A 24,888-nucleotide genomic window follows, 5' to 3' on the forward strand; every position below is an offset into this window, starting at 1 on the left:
AAGATAACACGCTGTGGCAACCGCAAACGGGACAAGCCCAGAAATAAAGAGTTTTCTACGCTTTCAAACTCTTCCGTGGGAATCTCGACGACTTACTCACCAGATACATGTGTAAATCCAGTTGTTCAAGACAAGTGGAGGCGAGGTAATAGTCCAATTTCTTATCGGCGAAAACATCGACTTCGGCATTAAAAATGGGTCCTCTATGCCAAGTGTCTCTCAGTTTTTCATGTACATTCGTTTATCACCTAAATGTTTAACAGTATCAGACAAAACTCTGGGAGACGTATTTTCGTTTTGTCTCAACGGACTGAGCATTGAATTGAATGCTTTGGTTGACCGGCAATACGGCCAGTCACGTGATTTTGGTGACATAGGTGCACGACCTCTATACAATAAACTGTATAGTAAATGTTAAGTTCTTTTGATCTTGAAGAATCATTTGCATTCTTTTGTATTACAACCCTAACAACATTCAGCAATGTCACTGGTTGACTTTTCATTAACCGCTGCAAAAATTCACAACTCACAAGTGTGACAGAAAGCAGGAGGTTGTTCATTTATTATAGTCATCTAATGATGAAATGCCAGAAAGTTTCAAGTTTGCATCAAAAGCAGCAGACTTAGGAAATGAACATTTAGACAAAAACAGTGTAAATAAAATGTAAATGGTTAAAAACAACATTTTGCAGTCTTTCCTCACAGACTGGGCTGAATCAGTCCACCACCAACCAATGACTCAATCCCACCCCCACCCACCTTCTGCAGTTCTTTTCTGGACTCAACTCCCTCTTCTTAGTTTGCCCAAGGTCACAAACACAATCTCTGTGTTCTATGCGTCAACTTATTTCTTCTTCTTCTCCTGCGTGCTGGTGAACCACTGGTCCAGGAGCTTCTTGCTGTAGTAGATCTGCCAGCCGTGTACCTGCACGGAAATGACAATCACCAGATACATGACCATCACCGCCGAGAAACCAAAGATGACACGGTAGGCTTTGCCGTGTCGATACAGCTGCTGAGCAAACGGGAACATCTCCATGCTGCCGTAGATGAGTGGCGCCACGGAGAAAAGCCCGGCGCTGATCATGGAGATGACCAGGTAGCTGATGTTGTTACGTGGCAAAGCCATGAAGCTAAAGGCGGTGGGAATGACGCTGAGGAGGTACGGGTACTCCCACTGGTATGGAGAAGCGATCGTTTTGTGGGACACCAGACTCAGACGGCTCAGGGTCACCTGATGCAGAACCAGGCACTTTAATTGGTGCACGGCAGACACACTGCTAAGATAGGTGAGTGAGTGCGTTTCTACCTGAGCAGCCATCAGCACCCAGATCATCAAGTGGACCACGTTGAGTTTACGGATTTCAGACTTCAGAGCCACGCTGGACACACAAGACAGCATGATTACTAGGCAGCCTCTTCAAGAATTTACAGACTTTTTTTGGAGGGTGATGATTGCGGCCGAAAGTGCATGATTTCAGAGAGCAATTGATAAAAACCAAGAGATGTGAGTTCCTCGCTTTTGTTGTGATTAATTTGAGCATTTCACGCTCTTTACCCTCTGCCTTACTCATTGATGTCGCGCACACTTCAGGACTCTGTTTCTGATTACATTACACATTCTACTTGACATTTTAAAAGACAGATCGAAGTTGACAATATGAAGGCATATAAAAATGATTAACAACAAAATGCTGGTTAAATATGAATGTTATGAATACATAGAAAAAAATATTTACAGTAGTAAATTAAAAAAAAAGTTACCTACACTAAATGGAACATTTGAATACAAACAGTATGTATGAGTACAGGGTTCCTCCACATTTGAGATCTCAGAATTCCATACTTTGTACAGAGCCTGATTTCTACACTTAAGATGGACTGTATATTGTTATGATTCTTTATATTATATTGTTAATTATGAAACTGCCAATTTATGATTTCCTACATTGTGTAGTCCAAGTAGAATGTTGTAATAAAATATCTTATTGTATATTCCCTTGCAATGTCCATGGGCTTGGCTATGAAGGGTTATTGCAATCCGCTAACTTTCTAACAGAATGTAAACACAATGTAGCACTCCAGCAAATCTATTTTATTCTTTGACAATGTTAAATAACAACCTGGATAGGTATGATGATGAAATATAGTTCAATTATTACAATTTGAAACTCAAACCCTGTTTTGAAACCCTAATTTGATACTCCAAGCCTGCCTGGTGAAATAGTGTTATGTTTGCATGGAAGACTGCTACAGTATGATTGGTGGAACCCACGGAAGGAAAGTGCATGTTAAATTCCCAGAGAAATTCCAGTAACCACGTGAAGGTATGATGATTTCATTTGCATGAATTGTTGTATTCACTGAACCCTGAATTCTTGAAAAGCCCTATTAACAATGACATAAAATGAGCACTTAAGCAGGACATACCTCATTTGGTAGTGTGAGGCCACTCGCTCCCTGTGTTCGAAGTCACTGCCATCTGTACCCGTTGCACGCGGTCCTGCCCGGGAAGCCATGGCTCAGTTCTGAGCGACGAGACGGTCCGCATTATTAGGCCGTGTCTGATATCACCAATTAACCACTTCATGTGCATTATGTAGTGATGTCCGAATAATTTGTGATTAAATTCTGTGGCCTATCCAGTGATTTCAAAATTTCCCACATAGAAAAAAATAATGACCAACTCATCATCGCTCACCGTCTCATAATGTACCAGAATGTCTTCAACGAAGAAGTAAAACAATAGTTAGATGTGTCACTGACAGGGTGAGTGAATTTTTAGTATAAATGTAAATTTTCAACAAAGGAGGGGGGGGGGAGAAGCATTGGACGTACTTGTTTTCGAAATCCTTTGATTTTAAATGTGCAACAGCTAATCCATCGTCTCGCTGTGGACATTTCCCGCAAAGCATAGAAAAAAAAAATGACCAAACTCATCATCGTTCACCGTCTCATAATATATCAGAATGTCTTCAATGAAAAAGTAAAACAATGGTTAGATGTGTCACTGACGGGTGAGTGAATTTTTAGTATAAATGTAAATTTTCAACAAAGGGGGGGGGGCATTGGACGTACTTGTTTACGAAATCCTTTCATTTTAAATGTGCAACAGCTAACTTTTTCTTATTGTGATGTCAAGTTGGACCACAGCACTAAAGCAATAATTATAATAACAGGTTCGATTGAAACTACAATACAATACAATAACAGAATATGTTCTTTTTTTATATGAATTTAAAATCTACTGAGTTATGGAACGTATTTGGGTTGCTTACTCTCCAGCATCTTGGAGCGATTTTGTTTGTCCACAGCGAGACGATGGATTTATTTAACAGCCAAGTAGCCTCCTCGAGTTCCCATTTTAGAGGTCAGCCTCGCTCGTCCTGTTACAATTCTCAACTATAAGTAACATATCTTCTAAATGTGGTCATTTAACACCAACCGAACAGGGCCATGGCAACCGCATCCAAATAAGTGCGAGTTCAATGAACCGATCATTCATTTTGTTGTGGGTTACCTTACGTCAGCTGTTGCCATAAGCAGAGCTAAGAGGCTAACAGATAGTGTAGCCTGGAGCTTGGTGAAGGTAATGTGTTGTGGAAATGATCCAAATGTATATTTTAAGATTCTAAATACATGAAAGCACTTACATGTTACCTCCAGGTGCTCTTATAGTGGTTCGCGTGTGAACAGATTGAACTCCCCAAACGCCGTCGGTGTGCGGAAGAGGAAGGCGGCTGACATTCCTAACTAGGATTGGCCAGGCAGATTTTCTTCCTCGTTCATAACGGCAGTTGCAAACAATGATAGTGCATTACCGCCCCTATTGTCTAGAATGAGTACTGCTTTGGAAGCCCGACAGCCGAAGTGGTTCAGATAACACCTAAAAAAATACACATTAAATCAATCAAAATATGACATCTATCCATCCATTTTTTCGCTTATCTGAACAATGTATAACGTTTATGGGTGAAAATAAAATACTGGCACTATAAAAAGACCCAATATTCCATGTAGGGGCTTCAGTTTTTAATGTCGTGACAATTACCAATAGCTGCTGTATTTCCTAACTTGTAAGCTCCAATGTAGAGAAAAAGAAGGCTAATGAAGCAGGATTTAAAATAAAAATGGCTGTAAGCTAGGTACCAGACCGCATATCAGATTTTCCCAGGAGAAATAATAACAATAATTAATAATAATGTAATAATTATAAGGTAATAATAATAATAAGGTCATGTCATTAGAACAGATTAGGATACACATTTTTTTAAGATCTAGTCAGTGCAGGCTTGTATATTAGAAAGCTAAGTGTTATGTGTAACATGTCCGTAAAAAAAAAAATATACATTGTAATGCTATTCTGAATTAATGATTAAGGAACCAATCGGATTTGTCTTGATAGACCATGTTGGAATAAAAGTTAGTACAGGGAGTTTCATAGTTAAAGGGTTAGGAGCCATTTTCATGTTTCGTTTTGAAATACAGAACCCCACAATATATACATATATATATATATATATATAATTCTATTAAAAAATAGCTATCATTTTTAGATCTAAGGCCCACAGTTTAAGCAATTGAAAATTTTATTTTTAGTTTATTTTTACATAATTTGGGTTTCCAGCTCAAAAAACCCAAAAAAATCAGGAATTCAAACATTTGAATACTGTAAGAAATCAGTCCAAATTTTGCAGGTCATTAAAGGTCTAATCCAGAGGACCAATATTCTATCTATATATCACACAAACATAGCTAATTTTTTATTAAAAAATATTTTTAAAATTCTCAACACAACAGAAATAAAATAAATTAGCACCAAAGTGCACATTTTCTTTGTAATCTGAATGTCTCTGGATGTTTCAAACCGAGGCTCTGTTGAAGCTGCTGCCGCGTGACGTCACGCCAAGACAACCCCACTAAACACAATGGCTTCCTATACAATCAATCATACAGGCTGCGAGTGGGATCTCGAGGAGATAGACGGCAGTGATGAAGAGGTTTATATGGAATGCTCTGTGGAAGACATAGAAACTAAGAGGAGGAATTTTCTTATTCTTCCCATATTTGAAAAACATCCCATGCACATGTAATTCACCCATATATGTTCAAACCTGAGTTGACAAATGCAACACAAGGACAGGATTTGGCTAGACCTGACGAAGTTGACGTGGAACTTCCCACCCAAAACAAAAAACAAAGACTGGTAGGTGCCTCAAGAAATCTACGTACACCCTGTTGACGAAATAATCTGATTCAAACACTTTTAAACGTCTGATGCTGCTTGCACACAACAGTTAGTCATTTGTTGTTGTTGTTGTTGTACTAGCAACTGATCCGGCGTAAAACAAAAATCGAAACCTTCAGTATTGTTCTACATTTAAAGATTCAGCCCATATTTTAAATAATGCACTTAACACTTGAGAGCACACACTGCTGTAGTCGAATTTCAGGAAGACCTCAGCGTCAACAGTACAATAACTTTATCCAGTGTCCAAATTTCGTCACCTCCTAAACATCACATGGATACAAATATTAGCTGACATATATATCTGTATCAGTATTGTACTTACATTTAAAACGAGGTAGATACTTGTCAATACTAAATAATTGAACACGTACTTACTTACTCACTACCGAAGCCAAGTGATCACTGTAGCGGGTTTTCAAGGCAATCCTCCGTGAAATGCCTGGAACAAATTATTGTCCACTTTGATTTGTAAGTCCAATGCGTCCACTTTGTCTTCACAAACTTGGTCCATAACCTGCCTATCTGTTCATGATCTGTAAGATGACTCTGTCAGCATTTGATGCAGAACAGCCGTATAGCGCTCGTGCACGTGACGTCACCATTTTCACGGTGCCATATTGCCGGTCAAAAAGAGCTGCTCGACAGTGTGGGGGACATTGAACCGGAGCAGAATATTCACAATGCCCGAGACTTGTTATGTTGTAGGTTGTTACAACAGACGAGACAGATATTCAAAGAGGTCATTCTATAGAATACCAGCTGAAAAGATCAGAAAACATTGATAGATTTCGGCAATTAAACGTGATGGATGGTGCCCAACCAAATACACACGACTGCGTAGCGATCACTTCATTTCAGGTAGGAATTATTCTTCTCAATCTCAAATTCCCAAGAAGTATTTACGTATAAGACCAGGTTGGCTCATTTGAGAACCCTGCCTTAAAAAAAAAAAAAAAAACGACGGAGTCATTTCCAGTGTACACAGAAGTGTGTTGCAGCCACATTAATCTTCGGTAAACCTCTCCCCGACAGACGTTTTTTTTTTTTTTTTTTAAATATACATTGTTCTCAAATGAGTCCAATGCATATTTACAAAAAGAAAATAAACCGTCTGTCGCAGAGAGATTTATGTAGGTTAATGTGTGGCAGCAAAAGGTTTCCATCTACGGGGGCTGAAGCCTATCCCAGTGGTTTATTTTCTTTTTTAAATACGCATTGGACTTTTTTGAGAACCATGCATATTCAAAAAAAAAATGTCTGTCACGGAGAGGTTTACCAAAGTTTAACGTGTGGCTGCAACATGCTATATATACAGAGGAGCCGACTCGCTGTCTATTTTTTTTTCCCCCCAATCATAGTTAATCAATCCGAGTTTGTGTAAAACCAGGGGTCATTTATTTAAATATTGGTATTTGTATTGAAAAAACCCAAGTGGCTCCATCACTATGTGGGAATTATTCTTGATTGAGAACAGATCCAGCAACAAAGTATTGGTATGCGTCCAGAATTTTTTACACTTTCAAACTCTTCTGTGTAAATCTTGACGACTTACTCACCAGATACATGTGTAGATCCAGTTGTCCATGATAAGCGGAAGCGTGTTAACAGTCCAATTTCTTATCGGTGAAAACATCGACTTCGGCATTAAATATGGGTCCTCCATGCCAAGTGTCTCTCATTTTTTCTACGTACCTTCGTTTATTATCACATTCTAAATGTTTAACGGTATCGGACAAAACTCTGGACGTCGTGCTACAAGACATATTTTCGTGTCGTCTCCAGCGATTTAGCATTGAGCAATGCTTTGTTAGACCGGCAGTATGGCCAGGCACGTGACTTCAGTGACGTAGGTGCATGAGCTCTATACAACACAGTTCCTCACCATCTTTCCTATCTCATTCACTCTCTGGCTAAATGTTGTCTTGTGGTGACGTCACATTCTGGGAAGTCATGGAACTTGCCGAATCTAAGTGGCATTTCGAACAAAATCTTGAGGCAGACTTTGACGCTAATTTATTTCATTTCTGTTGTGCTGAGAATTTTTTAAACGTTTTTTTAAATGAAATTGTAGCTACATTTGTATGATAAACAAAATACATTTCTTCTGGATTAGACCGTTAATGTTTTAAACTGAGCATCATGGTGCTCTGTTCAAGGATATCAAGTCTAGTGGAAGGATAAAATGTGGTAGGAGAAGATGCACCAGCAGAGGAGATGACCAAGGGTTTCAGAGGATTATCAAACATAAGATTCAAGATTATCAAGCAGCAATCCAGAAAGAATGGAATGATGCGGTAGTCACAGCTTCATAAACCATCACATTTGGATGAATTCGGGAGATGGGCTACAACCGTCGAGTTCCTGAGATCAAGCTGCTTCTGAGCCCGAGCCAACGTAGGAAGCATATCATGTAGACCAAGGAGAAGAAGAAGGACTGGACTGTTGAGTGGTGGTCCAAAATCTTTTATTCTGACCCCGGGGATGACCCAGGATACACTGCAGAAACTAAGTCTCTAAGATGGCCTGGAAATGCCCTCGGACCTTTTTAAAGTAGCGGTATTTTATTTTCACCTACACACTTACGTTTTACATTTTAGTTCTTCAATTTGGAATAATTAGTTTGCTATGCCTAAGTTTTACAGGAAATAACCATTAGTCAAACATATTTTTCAACAAAACCTTCAAGAGGTATTTCATTTTAGAAGTAAAACGACAACCTTCCAATATTGATTGACAAAAGGAAAAATGTTTAACTGCAGTTATTAGTACAACAACCTTTCTTTGGGCAAAACACTGAAATGCCAAGTTTTTCTACTTTGCATCCACAAGTCAAGACTGACAATCCTGTATCAAACCATATAGCTGCGATTTAATACCTGCCATGTTGTGCATGTACAATATACAGTATGCCTTGTAAAATCCAAAAAGTAATTGTTTGAATGACAAAGAAAAACAGTTGATTCTGCAGTATGAATCAAGTATTTCTGTTTTGTAATATGCATATGCAGATGAAAGAAAAAAATGAGATAGAGATCTCCATCATTAGTGTTTTATTTCCTCCCTCGAAACTATTAAATAAATTCATGGAAGTGAAGGTAGTTACTGTTCGGAAGTAATAAGATACCCGAACATAAGACCGTTCAGCGCTTTTGGGTAAAAGTCACTTTGTTCTTTGTAAATACAGATGTAATGATTTTATTGCAATATCAAACAAATATTGTGACTATGTTGCAATAGCACAGCAAAACCTTTTTGCTGACTGTAATTTCTACATTTTCTGCTTCAATCATGCAAGTGTTTTCAATTAAATTGGTACAATAAGTGTCCAGAAAATGTTGCATGGACATACTGACTAGCATAAAGTCCTGCTGCCTGGTCAGATGGGAGCTGTACATGCACAGTGTCAGCCTGCTGTAAAGGGAGGACAGCGCTGCCTGATGCCTGATCTAGCAAGCCCTTGGTGCACTCATCGTAAGTGTACAGCATGGGCTTATTGTTCTTCATAAGTGCCACCCAAACATTACTCCCTTTGCAGTGGACATGGTAAGCAAAATAGTAAACTCCGGGTACGCTGCATGTAAAAACACCACTTTGAGGACTGTAGTCCTGATTACTGTTGTGCAAGACTTTGTCGAAAATCACAGGAGACCCAACAGGAGGGAAAGGATCGATGCGCTTTACAGTGAACGCTGGTATCTCCAAGACATTTTCACCGGTGTAACCACCATTCTTTGTCTTTTTGAATGCTTGTTGTTGACCATTGTATGGACCCGATAGTGGAAGAGTGTGTCCAAGGTCAGGGTATGTCGCAGGGGGTCCTGGAGGTCCAGGTGGTCCAGGTTGGCCTGGTTGGCCAGGTATTCCGTGAGGCCCGAGAGGGCCAGAGCTTCCCTTAGGACCAATCTGACCAGCAGGTCCAGGTATTCCCTCACCAGGATAGCCAGGTACCCCAGGAGGGCCTGTTTCTCCTTTTTGACCTGGCATTCCAGGAGGTCCAATTGGTCCACCTGGTCCTGAAAGTCCTGGAATTCCTTGTGGTCCCTGGGGGCCTTTATCACCAGATTGTCCTGCCACTCCTCTAGGCCCAGGTATTCCTGCTGTACCAGGAGGGCCAAATAAACCCCTGTTACCTGGTTCGCCTTTGGGGCCAGTTGGTCCTTGAAATCCTCTCAGTCCAGGTTGCCCTACCTCACCTATGAAGCCTTGCTGTCCAGGATGGCCTTGTAATCCTAAATCCCCTTTTAATCCAGGATTTCCTTTTGGCCCACCGTCACCATCTTCTCCCTTCTGTCCTGGGAACCCAATACTACCCGAGGGCCCCATTGGGCCTGGTGGACCAGGTCTACCACTAGAACCTGAAGGACCATTCATGCCTGGAAGGCCTCCATGACCTTTTTCTCCTTTTGTACCCAGCGATCCAGGAAAACCATTGTGTCCCTTTTGACCTTTTGGTCCTGGAAAGCCTTGTTTCCCATAACCAGGCAAACCTGGACTTCCTGGTAACCCTGGAAAGCCTGGTTCACCTTTGCCTCCAGGAAGCCCTGGTTGGCCTGTAAATCCATCCTTCCCTGGTTTTCCAATTCCCATTGAGCCAGGTGGCCCTGGGTGGCCTCTCTCACCAGGTGGTCCCACTGGTCCTCGTCCACCATGAGGTCCAGCTTTTCCTGGCATTCCTGGCTCTCCTGGAAGACCACTCACACCAGGTTTGCCAATCCCTGGAATTCCAGCATGTCCAGGTGGCCCTGGGGGTCCAGTAGGTCCTTTCAACCCAGGCAAACCAGGTATGCCAAGTCCTTTTTCTCCTCTGGGGCCTGGTTGGCCAGGAGGCCCTGAAGAACCTCTTTGGCCTGGCTCCCCATGAATGCCCACTTGCCCTGGCAGACCTTGACCTCCTGGCTTTGAAATTCCAGGGAGGCCAGGTGGACCTGGAAGTCCTTGAGGACCAGGAAGACCATTTGGTCCTTCATGACCATTAGGTCCTGGGACACCTTGTGGCCCAGGCAATCCAGGTCCTCCTGGTTTCCCAGGCAATCCTGGAATTCCTGGTTTCCCTATTCCTGGGTACCCTTGAGGACCAGTAGGACCTGCTTTTCCTGGTAATCCTGGCAATCCCTGTCCTGGCAGCCCTGGTGGTCCTGGAGGCCCCGGTGGGCCCTGAACTCCCTGAGGTCCAATGCGGTAGCCTTCTCCATCGGGACCAGGGGGAGGTGGACCTTTGGCTCCTCTGGCGAATGTTTGTCCTTAAAAATAATGAACATTTGGTCAATTCAATGCAGATTAATAACTAGGCCTACATTTTTTTAGTTATTAACTTTGAAAAAAAATGTGAGACCTTTGCGTTCTGTCGATAGCCGTTCTTTGCCCAGTTCAAATGGAAGCTGAGGGAGCTCCATACCGTACTGACCCAATAAAGGCATCTCATTCCCTATGAAGGGCTGCTGTGGATGGCCATCATTGTACTGTAGTTGGACCTGGTGTTGTTGCGACTTTGTTTTGCTTCTGGAGAATGCGCCACCGCAGGCCAGATGGAACACAGTGATGAGTAGGTGGATGTGATGGAGGATTTTAGGATTCATAGTCTACGGTAGAGAAAAAAGTAAATACAGTGTATCATAAAAGTATTTACAGTACTTCATTTTTTCCAAATATTGCGTGTCTCAGACTTATTCCAAAATTGGTTAAATGCGTTTTTCCCTCAAAATGTCTGAGATTAAATGACAACCATATCCACCAATCATTTCTGTATGGTAAAGTTGCTACACTGAAGCCACACACAGCAGCCAACCTGGAGTTTGCCCAAAAGTACTCGAAAGACTGTCACACCATAAAAGCACAGAGACCGTTGCTCTGATGACCGGGAGAGTAGTCAGAATTGAGTAAAGGTGAATCCAGAAATGTACAGACATCATTATGATGATCTCCGACTAGGACCATTTATTTTTTAACGGGACAACACTGTAAAGGTCCTAAGTGCCAGAGAGAGACCCCAGAATTGAATCAGATTTAACACATCTGGAGGGATCAGAAAATGGCTGTGCACTGTTGCTCCGCATCCAACCTAAGTGATCTGGAGAGGTTTCTTAAAGGGAAATGGGCAAAACTTCTCAGAGATACCAGTAGGTGTGCCAAACCTTTGCAATGAAACTAACAGCAATTGAGACTATAATTGCTGGCAAAGGTGTAACATTAAATATTGTGCAGAGGCTGAAAATAGTAAACTTCATGTGATTTCTAAAAACCCTAGCACTTTTAAAAATCCATCCATCCATTATCCAAGCTGTTGATTTTCACAAGGGTCACGGGAGAGCTGGAGCCTAACCCAGCCAGCTTTGGCAAAAGGCAGACTACACCTTAAACTGATCCCCAGTCAGTCACAGGACAGATATCGATACCATCACTGCGGGAATCCATCCCACGCTGCCTGCACCAAAGTCAGGCGTGTGTACCACTACACCATCAGTGACTCTCCTATTAAAAATCCATCTGTTCATCCATCCATTTTCTACCGCTTCTTTGGGTCGGGTCGCGGGGGAAGTAGCTTCAGCAGGGATACCCAGAATTCCCTTTCCCCGGCCACTTCTTCCAGCTCTTAGCCCATAGGTGAGGGTAGGAACGTAGATCGACTGGTAAATTGAGAGCTTCGCCTTTCGACTTAGCTCCCTCTTCACCACAACGGGCTGATACAAAGTCTGCATCACTGCAGACGTTGCACCGATCCATCTGTCGATCTCCCACTCCATTCTTCCCTCATTCGTGAACAAGACCCCAAGATACTTGAACTCCTCCACTTGGGGCAGGACATCATCCCCAACCCGGAGAGGGCACGCCACCCTTTTCCGACTGAGGACCATGGTCGCAGATTTGGAGGTGCTGATTCTCATCCCAGCCGCTTCACACTCGACTGTGAACTGCCCCAGTGAGCATTGGAGATCACGGCTTGATGAAGCCAACAAAACCACAATATCTGCAAAGACCAAAGATGCGATGCTGAGGTCATCAAACCGAACACCCTATATGGTTCGGCTGCATGCACCTAGAAATTCTGTCCATAAAAGTTGTGAACAAAATCGGTGACAGCGGGCATCCTTGGCGGGGTCTAACGCTCACTGGAAACGAGTCCAATTTATTGCCAGCAATGTGATCCAAACTCTGACAGCGGTCATACAGGGACTGAACAGCCTGTATAAGGGGGCTCGGTACCCCATACTCCCGTAGCACCTCCCACGAGACTCCCTGAGGGACACGGTCGAATGCCTTCTCCAAGTCCACAAAACACATGTAGACTGGTTGGGCGAACTCCCATGCACCCTCAATGATCCTGCCGAGGGTGTAGAGCTGGTCCACTGTTCCATGGCCAGGACGAAAACCACATTGCTCCTCCTGGATCTGAGATTCAACTTCCCACCGACGGTCCTCTCCAGCACCCCTGAATAGGCCTTGCCAGGGAGGCTGAGGAGTGTGCACCGGCATGTTCCCCCACCATCGGAGCCAACTCACCACCAGATGTTGATCAGTTGAGAGCACTGCCCCTCTCTTCACCCAAGTGTCCAAGACATGCGGTCCCAAGTCCAATGACATGACTACAAAGTCGATCATTGAACTGCGATCTAGGGTGTCCTGGTGCCAGGTGCACATGTGGACACCCCTATGCCTGAACATGGTATTTGTTAAGGGCAATCCGTGATGAGCAAAGAAGTCCAATAACAGAACAACATTCGGGTTCTGATCGAGGGGGGGCAATCACATCATTCCAGGTCTCACTGTCATTGCCCACAAGGGCATTGAAGTCCCCCAGCAGAATGATGGAGTCCCCAGAGGGAGCGCTCTCCAGCACTCCCTCTAAGGACTCCATAAAGGGTGGGCTCTCTGTACTGCTTTTTGGTGCATATGCACAAACAACAATCAGGACCCATCCACCTACCTGTAGGCGAAGGGAGGCTACCCTCTCATCCACCAGGGTAAACCTCAACATACAGGCCCCGAGCCGGGGGTGGTATGGTTGGGGGGGGCAATGTGTATACCCACACCTGCTCGGCGTCTCTCATCGTGGGCAACTCCAGAGTGGAACAGAGTCCAATCCCTCTCAAAAGGAGTGGTGCCAGAGCCCAAGCGGTGCATAAAGTGAGTCCAACTATATCTAGTCAGAACTTCTCAACCTCACACACCAACTCTGGCTCCTTCCCTGCCAAAGAAGTGACAATCCATGTCCCGAGAGCTAGTTTCTGTAGCAGGTGATCGGATCGGCAAGGTCCTCGCCTTTGTCAACCGCCCAGCTTACTTTGCACCCGACCCCTATGGCCCCTCTCACAGGTGGTGAGCCCATGGGAAAGGGACCCATGTTACCCTTTTGGGCTGTGCCTGGCCGAGCCCATGGGTGCAGGCCCGGCCACCAGGTGCTTGCCTTTGAGCCCACCTCCAGGCCTGGCTTCAGAGGGAGGCCCCAGGCAAGGGAAACCAAGATCCAAGTTTTGTATTTGTCATAGGGGTTTTGGAGTCGTTCCTCATGTAGGACCTTTTTGCCATGGGTGACCCTACCAGGGGCATGAAGCCTCAGACAACAAGCCACCTAGGATCATCGGGACACACAAACCCCTCCACCACAATAAGTTGACGGCTCAAGGGGGGGCATATTAAAATTGTCATACATACAGTAATTTTAAAAAAAATGTTATCAATGGGGGATGTGGTGTGTAATTTTTTTCACTTTCAGAGGGAATTTCCATTTTGAAAGAAGACTGTTACATAACACAATGTAGCACTAAATGAAACGCTGTGAATACTTTCCCAATTGACTTTGATTTGCCAAGTTCTGATATTTCATCATTGATCAAGAAACAAACTCATCATTGACCAATAAGCAAAATCAAGTTTATTGCAAAAATTTGACTCCTCCAGTTTGCAAATGTCATGTTTACTCACGTTCGGATTTGTTCTCCTTGCCAAGTCGACTTCTTTGTCCACTGCCTTGCCTTACATTAGGTTGCTTCTCTGACACGTTTCCAAAGTTTGAGTGGGACATTGGCCATGTATGTGCTTTGGTCAGTGGTCAACTCTGCCAAAAAAGGAATGGCAGGTTCATGATCAACTTGTACCATCTTTACCTTTATTCAGTGATGTACAGCATGTTCTCTGAACATCCCTTCCTGACGGTGGATTCGTAGACACAGAGTACAGTGCACACAGATTACATAAATAGAAAAAGATAAGGTAGATAAGGTAGATAGGTAGATAAGAAAAAGATGGGTTAGAAGACGCACACTTCTGTTGTATGGCAGTGAAACTATAACTACAATAATGTGTTAAATTATTACTTTTTATGTCATGTTTAGACATGTGTATTGTATTGTTTTTCCCTTTTCCTCCTCTTTTCTTCACTGGGCTCTCATTAGTAAATAGTGAAAGTGGTCATAATGTTATGGACGGTCAGAGCTTTGGATGTGGGCGTTGGCTTAATCACTTATCAAGAGTAGCAAATTAAATCTAGCACTGACAAGCATCTGAAGAATATCTGATTTCCAACATAAAGATCCAGCACCATGGACAGAACCCCATACCGTTTAACAACCTTAACCTAAACATCTTGCTAAGGTCCAGGAAAGCCAGCAGCGTGAACAAAATGAAGGACTGTGAATGGGAACCTCAGGCCTGACGAGCTTGAAAACGTCAAACATGTGGAAACACTTCAGCTTTTGCAAAAAAAAAAAAAAAAAAAAAGAGACGTTTATGAGAAATTGCCAGTCAAGATAAGTCAGTGTAATTTACAACCATAATTGACTTGTTCCTCATTCTCTTGGAATCTTCACTTTTATTGTCAACTATCCAGGTATTCAGTCGCCAGAGAACAATTTTTTTTTCCAAGGTCTATTCACATTATAAAAAACATTTATCAACTGTATAAGAAAAGTTTGCATTTATATTTTAACATTCCTAAAGGCCATGAGTGTGACCTGAGATTAATACAGCGATCCATTTTCAAGAACACAGTTCATTATTAAGTTACACCCAGCAGATGGAGCTAATTTTATGACGAACCACAGAAAGCAAACCAGCCACTGAAATGATGACAGGAATTCAAAACGTTATATTTTAGCTGAAAAAAATGTTTAAGGTTTTGTTTATTCTTGGTGGCTTATTAAACTTGCCAGTGTAAATTTTTAACTGTAAAAGTGACCACTGCAGTGATAATTGGAGTTATGTTTGTTCATGTTTTTATTGATTCCCAAGGAATAATGTTTGCAAGCTAAACAAATGTGTATTTATTGAAAAACTGTATATGTATGTGGAGAGGGGCGGTGCTGAAAATAATTTCATTTCTAAAAGTGGAGCGCTGCAAAAAAAGTTCAGGAACCACTGCTCTAGGTCACGTTAGCCATTCTTTGTTAAGACTCAAATCTTCCCAGGCCGAGTCCCCTCTTTGCTCAACCGTGCAGACACACACATCAAAATAAAATCAGCCAATACTTTACATTTCATTTTGATCACAAACTATGGACCAGCCAGATGTGGCCCAGAGACTGAACTTTGTCCAGATGGAAGTCTTTAATTTAATCTATTAGGCCGGTGGTCCAGGGGAAAATATGAGCACCAAGCAATAACCTCTCGTTCTCCTTTGAGAACCAGACCAAAATTATGTGCACCCCTGAGTCCAAACTCTGACAACATTTCAAAGCCAACAGTTCTCGTCCTTCACTTACGTCATTGTTCCTTTATATTCTAATGAGAGCAAGTCTGGGAAATACACAAACTTTAATAATGTGAAATGCATTTGTACCTGAAACACATGTTAAGCACTACCTCCAAGAATGCATCAATGTGAACTGAGGACAACAGCCTGTCTCCATCAGGACCAACAGGATCAATCAGCATGATTTGTTATGGGCAATATATTCTAGAGTCCAGAATAAATGTGTCACCTCCCTTCAATTCTTTGTAAGATGTTGTTGATATGTCATATTTTACAAAACGCAAGCGAATCTTGCAGACACTTTTATAAACCTCACATGATGCAGTCTTGAGGAGGTCTATATGGATTATTTTAAAAGGACAGCCTTCGGAGCTTTTGCATGCAGCTCAGAATATATTTGACATGCAACACTCAGCTGATGGTCACAAGAACTGAGGCCAAGACATCTGGTAAATGCACCTTTGAGTGTGCGCTTGCACAAGTGAACGAGTGCTCTGGCCAGCTGTATTTTCAATGGAAAAACATCAAGGAGTACAACAATATTTCAACCGTACTTAAGTACACACATCTTTGATATTGCAAAATTTATAAGAGCGTTATATTTTTAAATACTTGTGTACTTCTTGTGTCTGGCAAGAATTGCCTCCAAATCTGCTGCAGAGTGAAAGCAGTCACATCTTGCATATCATGGTAAATGGGCTGTACTTGTATAATGCTTTTCTACCTTAAAGCTACTCAAAGTACTTCAATATTGTTGCTTTTAAACATCTGATGAGCCAAGTGGCATGTGTTTTATTCCACCTCCTTTCAACCTCTCGCACGGAAATAAACGTAAGATACACACATATCATTGCAGCGTAATCCACGCAAAGGGTGTCTGACTTATTAACAGAATTTCCTTGAAGTTCCGGGAACTACAAGCCACCTCACGTCTCGCCATAGTTTTCATTTCATACAAATGTCAACAAGCAGATTTATTGCACTGCACGTTTGGTACCCATAATCCATTGCCAGGACCTCGTGTGATTGCTTTGTCTCATATTTGCACTGGCTCCTAAAGGTACTCCGCCGTTTTTTTATGGATTTGACGGGCCAAAAAAAAAAACATGCGATAAGTGAAATTATGTGAAATTCTGATCATTAGTTTAATTCTCGATTATAAACTGTGATTTCAACATACAATACAAAGGAGCCGTTGTCCAGAGCTAAATGCTTTTTCACACTACAAAGAACCAACTGGTCAAAATGCTTAATGCGAAAATACCAAATCAAAATCAAATCATAAGCAAGCAATCATTGTTTTTTTTTCTATTAATTGTATGGATATATAACAAAAAGAGCAAAATGACTTGGTGCTTCTTCAACAACACTGTTTTGAATTGTCGAATTTTATCCTTCAGTTCATCCATCATATTTGAAAAAACTGTATTGGGCACCCAAAACTACTAAACGTAGTAGGTGCACACTTTGGGTGGTGCTGTCTGTCATCTGAATACAGATATGAACTCTCCCCTTTTAAAAATGCAAATAGTGTACTGTATTTCCACTCCCACCACACTTCAAGTTGTATAGCTGGGTCTACAACCTCTGTCCTGCATGCTTCCCCTCTTTTTCTTGTCCCTTATTGACATCCTTCCCTCACCAGGGTGTTGCATTACTTATCCATACGATACTCTAATTCAATTTGTTATTGTACGAGTTATGTCATGCTTTACTGTCCTCTTGTTTACAGCTAGTGCTTTGTCTTTTGTTGTTCTCTGTTCTTATTTCTGACAACAGTCTGCCGGGGGGCAACAGAATGGGGACTGTGGTGCTCGTGTAACTTTAACCAGAGTGGAACCTCGATAAAACGGACCCCGACATGACAGATATCAGATGCAACAGACCGTCTGGAATTGGCCAGTGTTGTTTACGGGCGGTGCAACACATTGCAGGCAGAGAATGGGACTGATGCATTTCAGGGTCATAGGTATACAATATTACAAAATGTAAGGCCATGTCGAATGTGGGGGACTGAAATGGTGGCCATGGTGATGATGCACAAAGAGAGAGGGAGAGATGGGGGGGGCACTGTTAATTGAGGAAAACAAATGTCTAGAGTAACAGATTTTTGGTGTGCTTGTGTGTCAAGCTGCTTGACTTTGGCAACAGATTTGGAACCAGGAAACTCATTAATTCCTCATGGCTCACCAAAGTGACTCGTCAATGATGAGTATTGTCCACAATGTCACTATGACCAATATGACCAAGCCAAGCACTCAGGCATGGTAAATAAATGTGAACATTTTCAATTTTTGTGTTTTTTACGTTATTTACAATAACTATGTACTATATTGGGCATCGTAGTTCAGAAAGAAAATTTACAAAACAAACATTTTCTGCAAGTACTGTACAGTAATATGCGTATGGCCTAAAAAAGTGTTTCAATGTATTCTATCCATTCATTTTATGTGCTGCTTATCCTCTCTTGGGTTGCATAGGTGCTGGAACCTATCCCAGCTGTCTTTGGGCAAGAGGTGTGGTACTCCCTGAACTGGTCACTAGCCAATAACAGGCTGCATTGTAATGGAGAGACGTCTATATCGGATGACGCCCTGCCATGATGAATCCCTTCTATTAAGATTCTCCTGACAGATTTCCAAAGGCCAACAAACTGGCTCGCAATGGTATCATCGTTTTTCTCTTACCCTTATTGTTTGGTCAGAGGACAATTTGTTATTTTCGTCTTCGTCTGTAGCAATCTGCATGCATTAACAAACTAAATAATCAGCATATATCGTGGGTATTTTGTATTTTATTCTTTATGTTTTTAAATACATAAAATGTTTTTATATAAATATTGTGAACAGTACAAATGATGTACATGGAACAGTTGCTTGTTTTCATACTGCATTGTATTTTTGTGTGCTGTTAATGGTTTTTCTGACTGCAATTCAATAGTAGGCAGCACGGTGGAACAGCTGTAGAGCACTGGCCTCACAGTTCTGAGGACCGAAGTTGAAATCCTAGCCCCGCCTGTGTGGAGTTTATATGTTCTCCTCGTGCCTGCGTGGGTTTTCTCCGGGCACCCCAGTTTCCTCCCACATCCCAAAAACATGCAACTTTCATTGGACACTCTAAATTTCCCCTAGGTGTGATTGTAAGCGCGCTGGTTTGTCTCTATGTGCCTTGCAATTGGCTGGAAACCAGTTCAGGGTTTACCCTACCTCCTGCTCGCTGACAGCTGTGATTGGCCCCAGCACTCCGCGATCCTCATGAGGATAAGCGGCTCAGAAAATGGACGGATGGATGGAATTCGATAGTAGTGATAATAAGAGATGGGTAAGTCTCCACAAAAGGCTCACATATGAAATGCATGGCCCGCAACTGGAATCAACTAACCCTAATCCCGAACACCACAGTCTCCTGGATTTGGCCTGGGTCTGTTCCACCCAGAGAATGACGATTCTCCCTCTGCTACGGGGCTAAATGTTCCGACAGTTAAATACTCAAATTACAGTGCTTAATATTAGAAGACAACTGGCTCAATATCTGCAAAACGCAAAGCAGGGGTGATTACAAAACACATTTCCCAACCCAACTTCCAGGAGGGCAGCATTTGTATTTAGCATTTGGATGTACCAAGCAGGAAACAAGAAAGTGGACATCAATAGAAGTGCACAGACACACAGTGGTGGGATCAAGAGGCACATTCTCTCCAAGCTACAGCAACACATCCTGTCAGGAGGCGGGGTGCAAAAATATTAAGAAGGCAACAAACAAACGTCTGACCCTGCTCACGGAAGCGTCTGGTCCCCATTTGCACCCGTTTACGACAGCCGGCGCTGGTCCAATAATAAGGCAACAGCACCTAACCGCCAGGATGACAAGATATGTGTTCGATTTTGTGGTGCTCGTGAGCGCGTTGGATGATCATGAATGAAAGCTCCAGTTCTCATTTAATCAAGCACAAAACAATCAAAGCACAGAGGGACAAACCGGCGAACATTGAGCTGGCAGCTGCACAGAAAAAAAAAAGGTATACAGACAGTTATACCAGTGATCCCCAAACAGTGTGCAGGGGTACATTAGTGTGCCGTGAGCGCTCTTCAGGTGTGCCGTGGGAAGTTATCCAGTTTCATGTAATTGCTAAAAAAACATTTATTCCAAGAAGTAATGTATCTTTATTCATCTATTTATGCCAGTGAGGCATAATGACGGACAGAACAAAAAAATCCTCTTCTATTAGATGGCAGGAAGTACATACAGTAATTAAATCGATCCATTTTTGGTGACATTTACTTTTGCTGGTGAGCCGTGTGATTTTTCAATTGTAAAATATGTGCCTTGGCTCTATAAAGGTTGGAAATCACAGAGCTTTACAAACATAAACGGCTGAGTTTGGCAACTTGTGGGCCTCCATGATGATCAGATTCTGGATGCAGAAAGAATGTACTTTTGCAGCTACGAAGCCACAGTCGTGTGTCAGTGAGTCTTTTCTCCAATTTTTCAAACTTCTGATGCATTTCAGTTGTGTGCACTATTTTGCTGGCAAGGAGACAATGCAGAAAATGGAATGCAGCTACCAGATATGACACACTCACACACACACACCCACACACACAACAAAAAACAACCTGAAAACAAAGTGGTGATACACCTCTTACCTTCACTTGTTGTTGGCTGGGTGAATGTCGCTCACAACTTTGATACATACTGCTGAGGCTTTTATGTGCAAGAAGGAGGAGCTGCATGAGGAGAGGAGGGAGACCAAATACAAAGACAACCAACCGCAGGATCTGCTTCAGGGAGAAGGCGCAGACAATGGAAAACTGCGGGAAGGCAGTCACAGTGCTGTAATCCACTTCAGGTTGCCTCACTTGACATTCAATTGCTATTAAATTGTTTCAGATTACATAATCAATACCTAATGCAAGATAGAAATCTCTACCTATACACAATACTACCTTACCTTCAGTCTTCTGAATATCTGTATGATCAATGGCAATTGTACACCACTGCAAACAAACTTGAATCATGAAAATATTGCTCTGTAGTGTTGATTAAAATTCACAAACATGCATCCATTTATCCAACTGTATTCATTGTGCAAGTGCATATCCAATAGCTGCTGAGTGCATGGGATCAAGTGACGTTATATCCCCCCCCTCCTCCCCCCAAAAAAAGAGCAGGGAAAAACTGCTCTTCACAAGCCAGACGATGGAAGTTTACTAGTCTCGTTTGCAACCCATGTGCCATTTTAACGACTGTTTGAAATTTTGCTCAACTTGTTGCTTATTTCAAGGTGTCAGTTCCCACTGAACAGCTGGTTCACATTTGAGTAATCTTTTTTTTGTTTGTTTTTTTAATTTCACTTCAGCCAATTTGCAGTCAGCAAATAGTTGCTGCACCCAGCGAAACTCGATTAAGTTCTTGGATCCATCACGTTCATGTGTGGAGAAAACGCAGCACATCCCACAGACAACGTGGTCGTCATGGAAACTGTGACCTCGCAACCCTAATAAGGATAAGCGGTACAAAAAAAAAGAATGAATGAATGTCCTGTGGTTTACATTCAGTGGTAAGGGTGATGGCCTCTTTTATGTAGTGGACATCAGCATCCAATGGAGGCTCGTTTGCTATACAGGACTGCTGAAAATTAGCCCTTCTATGGGTAAAAATAAGAGGAAACTGGGACCGATTGCTCAAGATCAATTTCCAAGTTTTCCCAAAGTCCTCGCACTGTTGAGCAAGGCACTAAACCCTCACTCACTTTGTGACTCACTTGTCCCTCCAAACTGAATTCCCCCTCATGGGAAAAATTAAAGGATTCATTTTTTTGGGTCAGTGCACCAGGTAATAAAGGGAAATTATGACATCAGAGAAATATCAGCTCGTTCACTCTGAAAGAAAACATGTGGAGGAATTCGGCTACAAGGTCAGCGAGGAAATTGTCAGATAGAGTTTCACAGTCATTACATCGCCTCACTGCTCTTTTGTCTGCAACTTTCTTCTCACATTTAGCTCAAAGACACCCAATCAAAACAGGAAGTGCACTTAGGACATGCCCGTGGAAAATAACCTCAACTGTATTATAATCACTGAAAATCTTTCCAGTTCTCTCAGTGTACATACCTTCCCCAATTTGTAGAGCATCAAAGTGAACCATTGCGTCCCGCTCACCCGCTCTGCAGATCAAGTGAGAAATTATCCAAAACCAAAATTAAGGATAAAAAATAAAAACACGATAAGTGTTCTTGGATTATAGCCACAAAAATACACAATCATTCCTCAAAACCATATAAGGAAAACAAATACAAATGCCTGGCATTGCAGAGGTTCTAATTAAAAGTATTTGGTAGTGATATGATCCTTGAGTCACTTCCTGTGGAGAATGTGTCTGAATGGCTCAAACTGTAGTGACAGTGGCTGTAAAAGCTCAACCCCTCTCTGTTCAAATGTCAGGTTATTCTGATAATTAAAAAGGTGAATCACTTCAAAACGTTTTTCCAGCATTAATATACCCTATAACCTGCACAACTCAAAACCTATCTTCTTGACAGAAGAAGTAAAAATAAACTGCCAAAAGAATGTTGCACAAATGTGCACACCCTCCTATAACAAAAATTTGGCTGCATGCAGTATTAACCACACATTCAAACTCGTCCGAAATGTAGCCGCATTTCCTAATGAATACAAAATGTTAATTCTTGTCCCCGATGCGATACCAAACAGAGGATAGTAAGGTCATGTGACTTTCTTCTTGTCACTAGCGCTTAAACTGGATTGGAGCATAAAATGTCCAATGCAGAAGTCGTTGTGTACACAGAATAGCTGATAAATAAGCAATAATTGATGGGGAAAAAAAAGTAGTGCTTGACATTTTGACCACTGTAATGGACTAAAAGTATATAATTTTACTATAAAGAACACATTTTATGTGTTCTTTGCCCACAAATGGAGGCAAATATGTTCTTAGGTTGTTTTTTTTAATTATTTCCAGTACATCATTGTCAAGATTGATTACTCGTAAAATCATTTGTGTCAGAATACTTTTGTTAAAACACTGCACAATCACTTTTATAATATTGACTTGGTTTTGTTATATAACAATACATGAGATAAAATATTTGGCCAATGTAGTCAGTCAGAGCTGCAAAGAATCCAAAGTAATCAGTCTTGTCAGTTATCATTCCTGGTTGACAGGCCACATGTGAAGACCGAATATAACAAAATTCCAGTGAAACAACAGTGACACGTTGGATTTGTAATATTATCTTGAGGTTAATTGTAGTTTATACACTGTCACTCAGATTATTAAGGACTTCTGCTTAAAAAGACTGGAAACGAAGAGTTTGTATTATGCAAGCCTGAATTGAGCGTCAGGGCTTCCTGGACATGGTTTGTCCTACTTTGATCCACCAATGGTGTGCTCTATCTCTTTGCTAATGGAACCCGTTTCTGCTGGTGTACGGTGTCTCAGTGGAGACACACACAGGCAGATTCAATGCAAACATTATTGACAGAGCAGGATGTCAGTGGCCATGAACTCATTATGCCAGATTGTTGCAGTTTTCAGGGGCTGAATGATGACCTAACAGCAGACTGAAAGCTGGTTCTTTTTGTGAGCTGCAAAGCAATGTTAAAACCTGCTTGCTTGGCTGTGCATGCTTGTTCCCAATTGAAAGTTTCCCACAAGCTTCAAAAACTGTCTTGGACACATTTTTCAAGCTTCAGTTACAAAATGAACAGGAAGCAGATTATCAACCACAAAAAAAATGCAACCTTGTAATAATTTAAAAAAAAGTCTGTTCTGCAAAGGTTATTTAATAGAAAGTTATTTCATATTGCCAGGGGTACCAGAGTTTATGCCAGAAATGTGTTAGCCCTGTTCTCATAATGTTACTTACTGTGGGACCAAAAGCCAGCCAAATTCTCGAAACATCAGCAGTGTATACACAATTCAATCCGCAACTCCTTGGGCTCGGATCCCAGCAGTCGGCATGGCGTGTCGGGGAAACAAGCTGAGATTTAACGTCAACGTTCTCATGCCTCGGCAAGACGTTCCAGCTTTGGCAAGCAGGAACGTTGTAGAAATAAGGACAAAACAGAGGAAAGCTCCACAGCGGAAACCTTTTCCAAATAAACTCATCATTCCGAGCAGGTCAGAGACGGGAACTGTTGAAAGACTATTACTCTTAATAACAGGACTTGGATCCCACCAACACCCTGAAGAAGGATGGCGGCTGAGCATAATCACGTTCATTTGTAGACATGTGGCTTGCAGAAAGAGAAGAAATGCAGAAGAAGCTCAAGGTTTACTTGTGGAAACATACTAAACATCAGCCTGACACAGACTACAGTTACTTATAGTATAAGGACATCTGCACACCAAAGAAATAAAGAAACCGTCAACTCACAGCCACACACCTAACAACTGAGCCTCGCCCACATGAAAAAAAAAAAAGAAAAAAAAGGACAACCTCTGCTGTTATTGGGAAACCTTTTGGAGTACCACTGCACCGTGTGCATATGGCAAGCGACTGGTTAGCACATCTGCCTCACAGTTCTAAGGACCGAGCTTTAAATCCGGCCTTGCCCATTTGGTGCTTAGTTCTTTCCCTGTACCTGTGTGGGTACTGGTCTCAGGCCGTGGTACACATCTACAAATCTGCATACTTTGTGAAATGGCATGATGGGTCAACAGGCAAGGGGGTGGATGATGCAGATGACATACAAGCCCAAAATCACCCACAATTCAGCCAGAGGAACGGTAACTACGACTAGATGACGAGTGACTAGATGGCCGTAGAGTGACTCTCTAACAAGGACTGTTTCCATTTCATTTCAAAGAGACCTTGGTTTTGCCAAGAAAAAGTTTTGCCCGCAAAAGGCCTTCAGTTTAGAGCTTTTACCCATATTTGGCAATGATCAGCGCCTTTGCTCTAATTGGTTGCCTCACTATAGAAGAGCC

General features: G+C 42.1%; 2 protein-coding genes across 6 annotated transcripts; both read right to left on the bottom strand.

Annotated features, from left to right (window-relative positions):
- Positions 1–535: 535 nt before the first annotated feature.
- jagn1b (jagunal homolog 1b) lies at positions 536–3,813 on the bottom strand. 2 transcript variants are annotated; one of them, XM_061830199.1, is made up of 4 exons: positions 3,654–3,813; positions 2,431–2,528; positions 1,310–1,382; positions 536–1,234 (listed from the first exon to the last, which is right to left on the bottom strand). In XM_061830199.1, the coding sequence occupies exons 2-4, from the start codon at positions 2,517–2,519 to the stop codon at positions 845–847; spliced, it is 552 nt and encodes a 183-aa protein (XP_061686183.1). In that variant the 5' UTR covers positions 2,520–2,528; positions 3,654–3,813; the 3' UTR covers positions 536–844. The 2 variants fall into 2 exon arrangements, with proteins under 2 accessions (XP_061686183.1, XP_061686191.1); XM_061830207.1 differs by lacking the exon at positions 3,654–3,813 and adding an exon at positions 3,521–3,624.
- A 4,048-nt stretch (positions 3,814–7,861) lies between these two features.
- LOC133506138 (collagen alpha-1(VIII) chain-like) lies at positions 7,862–22,243 on the bottom strand. Of its 4 annotated transcripts, XM_061829986.1 has the most exons (6): positions 22,050–22,243; positions 20,582–20,746; positions 19,707–19,785; positions 14,171–14,303; positions 10,584–10,830; positions 7,862–10,491 (listed from the first exon to the last, which is right to left on the bottom strand). In XM_061829986.1, exons 5-6 carry the CDS (start codon positions 10,825–10,827, stop codon positions 8,552–8,554), a joined length of 2,184 nt encoding a protein of 727 aa, XP_061685970.1. In that variant the 5' UTR covers positions 10,828–10,830; positions 14,171–14,303; positions 19,707–19,785; positions 20,582–20,746; positions 22,050–22,243; the 3' UTR covers positions 7,862–8,551. The 4 variants fall into 4 exon arrangements, with proteins under 4 accessions (XP_061685970.1, XP_061685946.1, XP_061685963.1 ...); XM_061829962.1 differs by lacking the exon at positions 19,707–19,785; XM_061829979.1 differs by lacking the exon at positions 19,707–19,785 and having other exon boundaries at positions 20,582–20,662; positions 22,050–22,097.
- Between the last annotated feature and the right edge of the window lie 2,645 nt (positions 22,244–24,888).

The sequence above is a fragment of the Syngnathoides biaculeatus genome, chromosome 2 (genome assembly GCF_019802595.1).
Source record: "Syngnathoides biaculeatus isolate LvHL_M chromosome 2, ASM1980259v1, whole genome shotgun sequence".
NCBI lineage: Eukaryota > Metazoa > Chordata > Actinopteri > Syngnathiformes > Syngnathidae > Syngnathoides > Syngnathoides biaculeatus.

Bases quoted from the DNA above. Each gene is read 5' to 3' on its own strand.
- LOC133506138 (XM_061829962.1), bottom strand. From the start codon at position 10,827: ATGAATCCTAAAATCCTCCATCACATCCACCTACTCATCACTGTGTTC. The intron at 10,492-10,583 runs GTCTCACATTTT...ATTATTTTTAAG, and splicing joins GCTATCGACAGAACGCAAAG to GACAAACATTCGCCAGAGGA.
- jagn1b (XM_061830199.1), bottom strand. From the start codon at position 2,519: ATGGCTTCCCGGGCAGGACCGCGTGCAACGGGTACAGATGGCAGTGAC. The intron at 1,383-2,430 runs GTATGTCCTGCT...TTGTGTGTCCAG, and splicing joins GCCTCACACTACCAAATGAG to CGTGGCTCTGAAGTCTGAAA. The intron at 1,235-1,309 runs GTAGAAACGCAC...GTTCTGCATCAG, and splicing joins GGGTGCTGATGGCTGCTCAG to GTGACCCTGAGCCGTCTGAG.